Here is a 9,011-nt window from a genome sequence, read left to right as displayed (position 1 = left end):
GGGTGTAGAAATGGTTGTTGATGGTGAGTCAATAGTAATAAGGCAGTGCTGGAGGAGGTAGTTGTGAAAAACTACATATTTGTATAATAGCAGGAATTTTATAAGCAAGGACCAATCAAATCAAACCAAAACTGTCATTTAGGTTTTCTCCTGGAGCCCTTTTATTATAAAGCACCAGGTGAAGCTATGAGGCTGCTACTCTATGGAGGGGTAAAGCAGAGAGGTGGGGGCTGAACAACACCTGGAAGTCACCAGGGGCATCCTACACATGATCCAACCTCAGCGTCTCTCTCCTGATGCCCCCACAGGCGGAAAATGAATGCAAATTGCATGCAATGGATGAGGAATAAAAGAAAGGAGACACACATTGAAATGGTCACTGGAGTAATGGTGAAAAAGATCATGCAAACAGAACAAAACAATGGTCAATCAAAATGACATGGGGAAGAAGAGGAGGCAGATGACACATCAACGCCACCAGATGGCGTGTGATGCACTAAAAAATAAACTGATGAATTTAATCCAAATGTTATCTCATTATTTTTCTTAGTATAATAGAGACCAAATATCATTTGAAAATTGCCAGAAATAAACAAGGGCTGGGTAAAAATAATGATTCACTCAGAACTAAGGCAGCATTTTCACATTCTCAACAACAAAAAAGTCAATTAGCAGTATTTAAAAAAATGTATATGTGCGTATGAGATCAAAGAGCTTATTTAGGAGGGCATATTCTCTGTGGTCTAACTATAGGTTGAATAATTAAATATCTTCTCAAAAATCCTATCAATATTCAGCATGCCGAAAAACATAAATAGTGTTAATTGGAATGCATTGTTGTGTGTTACTTATTTTCTACATAGCTCCCGTATTTAAAGGCTGTATCTAAAACACACTCATCAGAATATTCCTGACAAACGGACTCATTATCTAATATTCTAATCTAAGATCCCCACCAGGGCTGCAGGCAGGATTTGTTTCCACTGCAGAACAACACCTGCTTAAACAAATTGATCACCCACAACCAAACTAAAAAAAAACATTGCTCTATTATATTTTCTGTAGTTTTTGTCTATACATTATGGTCTAATGTTCTTTTAAAGCCTCCTCTGCACTGACTGGTGAAAAATTCTAAATTCCTGAAGTTTTTACGTCAGTCAATTGTTGAATATGTGGTCTGAAAATCCAATCCAAGTGTGTGCTATGTGTGTAATCATATTCTAATCATCATCACAAATAATCATCATCTTTCAAATTCCCAGAAATATTACAGAGGACACAACCTGATTGGTAGCTACAGTCGTGTTCATCACATAAGGCTGTTGTATAAGCTTGTTACAAGCCATAAGTATAATGTATAAGGTTTAAAAACTATGCTTGTGAAATAAATAAAATAATTCTGCCATATTTTTTGAATTCAGCAACAGTATGCATTCATAATGACAGTATATACTGGTATCCTGATAGGGTAACACTTTGAAATCAATTTACTAGACGTGATAAACAAACTACTACATGTCATCTTAATAGACTCCCTGTAAGGAAATTCCCTTTTGCTTGTTCAAAAACGCATCTCTGTAAATCCTAGTGATACAGTGTCATGCTTCAGCAGACCTTGAGGCTTGCTGACGGAGGAGATTGAACATGGCTCCTCTTGTGGTTTCCATACTCATTACATTAAAAATCGTTCTGCTGACTGATAGTGAAACATCAAGTGAGTGTCCCTCCACTTCTGTTTGCATTGCTATCCACTAATAGAGTCAGTGTGCCAGTAGTTTGTACCTCACTCTCCAGGGTGTGTATCTCTCTGGGCAGCTCCACAGCGTGCCTGCTGAAGTAGTCCATGGTGATGGCGTTGTTCCAGTAGCTGAGGTTGTTCTCCTGACTTGATGACTTCTTCTTCCTCCTCATACAGCACACAGTCAAAAGCACAGCTAGAGCGGGCAAAGATGGGAAAGGAAAATGAATGCAGAGACCGAAAGAGCTGCTGCTTCAAATAGCCTCCAAAAGCGCCCACATTGTTGCTCAAGTTTCCAGACAATATGCCACGGTTACAATAAACGTTGGTTTGATAGGAAAATACCACCCTTAAATATAGTTTGAAAAGACTACTGCCGCTGTGCCTTGTAGTCATTTTGAGCTATCAAAAACAACCAAGCTATCAGCCTCTCAGTAAGACATTTTCAGGAATCATACAAGAAAATAATTTATTATCAAAGGGGAAGAAATCTTTATTTCTCCAGGGTTTTGCCTAAGGTGCAACTAATATAACTATGCAACGATGTATAAAAAAATACTTCCCCATCCTTGCAGTTATTATGCTATTGCACTCTCTCCAATTTAATGCAACAAGGCCAGGCCCTAAAGGGTGTCTGGAGGCATTTTAAAAGATGAGCGAGATTACCTACTAAAGTAAGTGTAAATCAGGAAAGTTAAAGAAAAGTGTGGGTGTGAAATAAATAAATCATAGCATTTTGTTATAGAATAACTATTTCATGACTGATGGTGAAAGTTTCCTTAAAGGACATTTTCATCAAATGCTTTGCTTTCTTTCCAAGAGTAAGACGAGTAGATTGATAACACTTTCAAAGGTGGAAAGTGGTATTGATTTTTTTTCCATCTAACTCCGCAATAAAGCAAATGAGCCAACTTGTAGAACATGATAGTAACATTAATAAGTTTTAAGTCAAGGTCAGCCCAACTCTGAAGTAATCTGTCACATTTTTACATTCATTAATTTCAACTTTTTAATGCTGCTCTAACATGACTTACAGCATGAGGACACAGGCACGCTGATGGCTAGCACGATCCACACAATATCCATCCTGCTCAAGCAGATGGTCATGCGGGACAGCGGGGATTCAACGGTGGGGCTTGAGCTGTTGCCGGGCGCCCAGGGGTCCTGGGTGGTGACAGGCACCAGCCTGTTCAGGAAGTTCCTGCTGGCTGTGGAAGGGAGCTCCGAGCTGTTCCCCTGAGCATGAGCATCCTCAACTGAGCTGCTGTTAGAGAGCAGCCCTCCATATGCAGTCACATTCCCCAACCAGTGTCCCAGCGAGGAATTGTCTGTACCATGCCCATGACCCTCCTCAGCGGTGGTCTCGTGGGGTGCAGTGAGGTTATTTGGGAGGATTGTTGGATTCTGTGTCTTGAGGCCGGGCTCAGTGGACAGCGCTGGAGTGGACATGGTGGAAGTTAGATTCTCAGGTGGGCTCTCGACTGGAGTGACAGACTCCTGCTTCAGCTTTAACACTAGTGGATCAGTGGGGGGCTCGTTTACTGCATGCACCTCCCGCAGGGTGATGGCGTGGTGCGCGGCGCCCTGAGCATGCTCCCTGAGTTTCAGGCCTGGCGCAGGGTTCATCGATGAAGAGAAAATGGAGGGACGCTCGACATCTTCCACATGTTGCCGGGTGGGGTCGGAGGGTTCTTTTACACCCAACTTCTGAGGCGTTATGTGGTGTGCAGCGATCGTATCTCCTCTGTCTGATACAGAGCTGGACAGAAGAGTCAGGGGGTTTGGAGTTCCTCTAGCAGTAGTTTCCATATCTATATTTGGGGCCGATGTGCTGGCCTGGTTAGTGCTGACACTAACTGGGCTTTGAACTTGAGGTACCCTGACCAATTTGTGCATGTGGCCCTGGATTATATCAGAGCTTGGCTCCGGGGGCTGATTTATGTAACTTTCAGCACTCACAGGGTTTGGGGAGACAGTATTTTTGTCATGAATGGGAGGGTCGTCATGAGCCTGACTGGAAGTATGGGTTGTGTGAAGCAAGGCAAAAGGGTGGAGGGCGACAGTTGGGAGAATAATGTTTGAGGGTTGATTGCCTCCTTTGGATGACCATTCCCCACTACTGGAGCCTTCACGATTTAATTCCAGACGGGGAGGTTCGGGGGCAGAAAGGGGGCTTCTGTGGGAGCCTGCCATGGAGACAGAGTCCTGGTATGTCTGGCTGAGGGACAGCTCCTGTGCTGATGACACCAGTCCTACTGGCAGTGCTAGGAATGCTAGAACACCTGTAGAGAAAGAGATAGAAAGCTGGTGATTAGCACAGGATGATGTAAAATATCATTTTAGCTTCATGAATTATTGGATTAATTCCCGGAATGTGTGTATTTTTAGCATCTCTCAAGGATCTTGCCCTGCAGAGCTAAACAAGAGTGCAACCCAGCAGATGAAACTGACTGCTCAGGTGTTCAGAAGATGCATAGCCTTGTCTCACGTTCATTATGCTTCTCAGCCTTTAATCTACTGAACCCCTGTGTTTGACACTCACCTAGTTTAACTAGGGGAGTCCTTTATTAGGTACGTTATTCACTAGTTGTGTTCAACTGTTTGTACCCATGCATGTATGAGATTTAGAGGATCTACTGGCTATGTTACTCTGCAAAAATTCTTAAAGAGTTCACGCTTTACTGACATCATGAAATAACAAGCAATTATTTGATACCAATCTCTACAGATAACACTAAAAATGAAGGTAATTAAGTGGCATATCTTTGGATATTTCCAATAGAGTGCTGATAATTTTCACCACTGTTATATAAGGTGTCTTGATAGATTGTCTGAATAAGTACATTTTCTAAAACAAATAGTCAGGAGAAATACATTTGCCGGCAGTGAAAATGTCCCTTGCTTCATGCTCAATATTAGTATAGATAAATTGTTGACATACAGTTTACAGTCAACAGATCATCTACATCTTAAAGAACCTGACAGATTCGACAGACCTCGACAAATTTGAGCTCAATCCCATAAGGAGGCTGTGTAGTAACAAACCATTAACAGGTGCCTGTGGGGAATATGGGTCCGATTATGTTATCCAGACAGCTAGAAAGTCATAGAGGGAGGAACGTACAAAGGCTTATTAATTTCCCCTTTGCTCCCTCCCTCATTGACACTGTTAAACACAGTGGATGTGACACATTAGTGGAGCTCCCACGTATGCAATCGGCTGAGAACAGAAAATCCAGTAGCTCAAAGCTAACATTATACTGTATGACTGGGGTTAGGTAGCCTGTTCTTTCAATTAGGATGCTGAACTAAAGATGGTTCAAGATTACTACAAGTTTCTAGGTTATTTTTACACATTTCTATTCAGTTTAAACCATTATTGGTTTATTGCTTAAAGTATAAGGCTTGGGCTTATTTCAGCTGTGGAGTTAAACATATTTGGTCTGCTACCAAGAGTTTATGGCTGCAGGACAGCGTATGTGGGAGTGACTAAAATGAAACTACAGCATGTGTGTGTGATGACGGTAATAAAGGACAACAAAGGGGCTCTATGGCACAGACGAAGAAGAAATCCGGCTTTGGATACACAGACCTTATATTAGGATCAATTTATTGATGTTTTTCTTTTTTCATAGGATTTATTGACAAAATAAAACACTGAATTCCACCAACCTTATCCTTTAATATTACTCACTGAAATCATGTTTAAACTAATGTGTAAGGCTCCATAGACATGCAAAAATCCCTTTAATCCCTTTAAAAAGCCATTTAAATGAATGCACAAATGCAAAAATATATATGTACTATATTGTTCAAATTTTTTGACAAAGTTTGGTTACACTGCCCAACCCTACCACACAACTCTAGCTGATTTAATAAGCAAATGTACAGACAGGGCCTGGATGACTATCTTGCTTGTGACAAAGAAAAGCGGAGGTTGGCAAGAAAAGGCACTGACATGAAATAGACAAAGAAAAATTTTGAAATGTATGAAAGTGCAGATAATTGAGATTCATGAGGTCTGTGTCAGAGGGATTTGGAGAAAAATAATTAAGCATAACACATAAAACTGCATTGTTTGGCATTCATATAACCCTAAAAAAGCACCTAAAGCCACCAATGTGACCCAGATGTCATGGCCATCGTTTAACTATGGGGCTCAGTAACTATGGAAACCAAGTTTCCATTACCAAGAGGGGCAGAGGAGAAGGAGATGGGAGAATAGGTGAGAAAGGAAATCTGTTGAACACAGAAAGAAAATGGGTAGAAAGAGACAGAATATTTTAGAAAATGATGGATTGATGAACAAAATAAAACCAGTCCAGGCAACAGTCAATATCAGTCTCATCTTAAATTTCTTTGACATAGAAAGCTTTGACATCCCTTTTCCTCTTTGCTCAACGGGGATTTAAAATACACCACAGTAGAACCCCAAAGCACTGACTATTTAAACTGAACCTCTGAATCATTAATCATATTCCTCCATACTCAATCACACAGACTACCAGCATAGAGGGTCCAGGCCCTTTCTTCCATTAACCAAGCCTGTCACGCCTCTAATCCATGGAGCCCACTCCAGACTCATATCTGAGGAGATAACACACATGGCCATCCTTGATTTATGACTGCTTGTTTCTCCTAAGATGATCCTTTAGGCAGGGAAATGGGACACAGACAAACCCAAGCTACCAAAGCTTAAGTATTTGGGCTATTGTTGATAGTCTGCCATATGAATAGTAGTCTGGCTTAATGGATGTACATTGCCAGGATAAAGCCTGACATATCTTAGTGCCGCCCATAACAGTTGTGATTGGTTTAAAGAAATTCAAACAAGCTAGAGCTTTTTTTCCTTCTGTTTCTATCCCAGAGTAGATAGTCCATGTACCCAGACTATACTCCATCGCTCCATTGCAAATACAAGTAGATAAAATGAATGAAAGAGGCCAATTAAGAGCGAGGGTGTTAACAGTGCCGGGGTCTGACTTGAGTCATACCTTTAATCAGTACCCAAACCTGGCTGTCACAACCTGGCACCCCAACACTCTGCTTCTACTGAATAAAACACAACACTCTGATTCTCTTTAAAAACAAAGTTATATCAGAAATTAACAAACTTAATGCTCTGGCACGCACACATGAACAGGTACACAGTCTTAGAAACTCAGCAAAATACGTGCGGATTCATGCTGATCTGTAACCAACATGGAAATAAATATTCATTTTGGGACTTTGGAGTTTAGTCCAATCATATTTTATTAAATATTGCATCTAAAATGTTAAAGGGGAGAATCTGCTTTTTAAGTAGGCTTGCACTCAGAATGTTACAAATATGAGAGGCACACAGTAGTAATTTCATCTAAGACTAGTCTCTACATTTGCTAATGTTTGTCGTGTGAGGGGCTGCTGCTTGTTTATGGTTTGGGACACTCAGTTATTGTCTCACCTTACTTGCCTGTATAGAGTTCACTTTGTGTTCCATAGTCTGGGTTAGCACTGTTACTGCTCCCAGCTGCATTTCTAATTGGAATACTGTATGTGTAATGTTATGTAGCTTGAGCCAACAGTGGCATGTGGTTAAAAAACAGTACCACATCCAAATTTATTTCTAAACAGTAATTTTACTGGTTTCCAACAAGTTCCCAGCTAGCTTAAGTGAGCAAGCAATGCTAAAAACAGCGCAGATAACAACACAGCGTGGTTGAAAGAAAAAAACAACAACTCCAATGCCACTAAAAAGCTTGAGTATTAGATATAAGACAAAAACATTGAGTAGGACTTTGAGGCGCATGAGGAGCATGTCTAGTAATCCCTATTTTGACTTAGTTACAATATGGTATTTTGCTGTTTTTGTGCAGGGATTACATAAGCATCCATGTGGTATTCACATACACTGTGTTACACACGGAAGCAAATGGGTGTGATTTGTCACAACACTTGTGCGTCTGGCTGATGGAGTGAGAGTGTAAGCAGGGTGAACGCAGACAGAGAACCTGGCCCGGCCTCCACAAAGACATGTAGCGAGGGAAGCAGGCACTGCGAGTAAATTAACTGGAGAAATGATTGAAAAGGCAAGAGAACTGAATTGAGCTTTATGAACATCCATTATTGAGTTGAATTACTGGGAAGAACATGAGAAAATTGGATGGAAAAAAGGAAGAACAGCGAGGTACGACAGGGAGGCCAGAGGTGTAGTGGGGAGTAAGAGAGGGAGATGTGTGGGTGTTTCATCAGTGATAAGACATGAACAAAAGCAAAAAAAAGGTTGGACTGGACATTTTAGACCAAGGCCCAAAAAGGACACTCAAAAGAAAATATTGTGTAAGAGATAGGAGAAAATAAGAGGCACTTAAAAAAAAAAACATTTGTCTTGCTCAGCAACACTCGTCTACACAGCATTATTTTTCCAACCTTGTGCCTGTTGGCTGTTTTTGGCCTGACATGATATTTCTTTCTCACAAGCACAAAAAAACACCCACCAAAAGAGTCAGTCCACTTTCAGTAGGCGATGACACAACAAAGGAGGTGAACAACAAGAATTCTCTGAATCTTTGCTCCCAAGAAGACAAAAAAGCCAGCAAAAGTGGGTTTTAAAATTGCAATGGTGACATTGAATCAAAGGTCTTTGTCCTTGTCTGGACTAGAGGGTGACACACAGCTTACACTGTTATCACACACACCAACCTGTTGCCCTCACTATCTATATCACCCAGCTGATCACCTCAGAATAGCATATGCTGATATCATGGAGACAAACAACGTCCAGGTGAAAGTACTGTGAGAGTATGTCCCCATTTATTTGACTAATGCTGCCTGTTTTCCATTACCTAAGCTCAGAATGTATAGAGGGAGGGGCACATTATGCAGGAAAACCTGCTGAATTAGGGCTCTCTTGAATAAATAGGAAGACGGTGACATCCGTTGAAGTCCTCCATTGATGCCATCAGGGACATCCATAAATCATGTAGCAAAGCAGGATCCTGCGCAGTGATCCAATGCAGGCTTTGTCCCAGCAATCATTCATTATTAGACTCAATGTCAAGGGACAGTGGGCCAGAGTGGCTGTCACTGAATCTAAAGTTAAAAAAACAGCATAACATTTACTTCTACTGATAAAATTCTGCATGAAACTTCCACTCATGTGTTCAGACTCAATTCCAGAAGAAGCATATTGTTCAGGCACACTAATCAGTCATACTGGTGCACTGTGTGGTATGCAGGCTATCAGTGATTATGCACTAAACTGGCTGCATGATCAATCCGGGGGGGGGGGGGG

At 41.1% G+C, this 9,011-nt stretch overlaps 1 protein-coding gene across 3 annotated transcripts in view; it reads right to left on the bottom strand.

The window, feature by feature from the left end:
* tmem108 (transmembrane protein 108) overlaps positions 1–9,011 on the bottom strand; it is a 38,392-nt gene that overhangs the window by 769 nt on the left and 28,612 nt on the right. Inside the window, exons 3-5 of one of the 3 annotated variants that reach the window (XM_032503663.1) lie at positions 2,773–4,020; positions 1,783–1,934; positions 279–293 (exon numbers count right to left, since the gene is read on the bottom strand). In XM_032503663.1, coding sequence (XP_032359554.1) covers positions 279–293; positions 1,783–1,934; positions 2,773–4,020 — 1,415 coding nt within the window. Of the gene's footprint in view, positions 1–241; positions 294–1,782; positions 1,935–2,772; positions 4,021–9,011 lie in introns of all 3 variants that reach the window. The other 2 variants (XM_032503665.1, XM_032503664.1) reach the window with 2 other exon arrangements.

Source organism: Etheostoma spectabile, chromosome 22 (genome assembly GCF_008692095.1).
Source record: "Etheostoma spectabile isolate EspeVRDwgs_2016 chromosome 22, UIUC_Espe_1.0, whole genome shotgun sequence".
Taxonomy (NCBI): Eukaryota; Metazoa; Chordata; class Actinopteri; order Perciformes; family Percidae; genus Etheostoma; species Etheostoma spectabile.
Note: the sequence above shows the minus strand (reverse complement) of the source record. Positions and strands in the feature narration are given on the sequence as shown.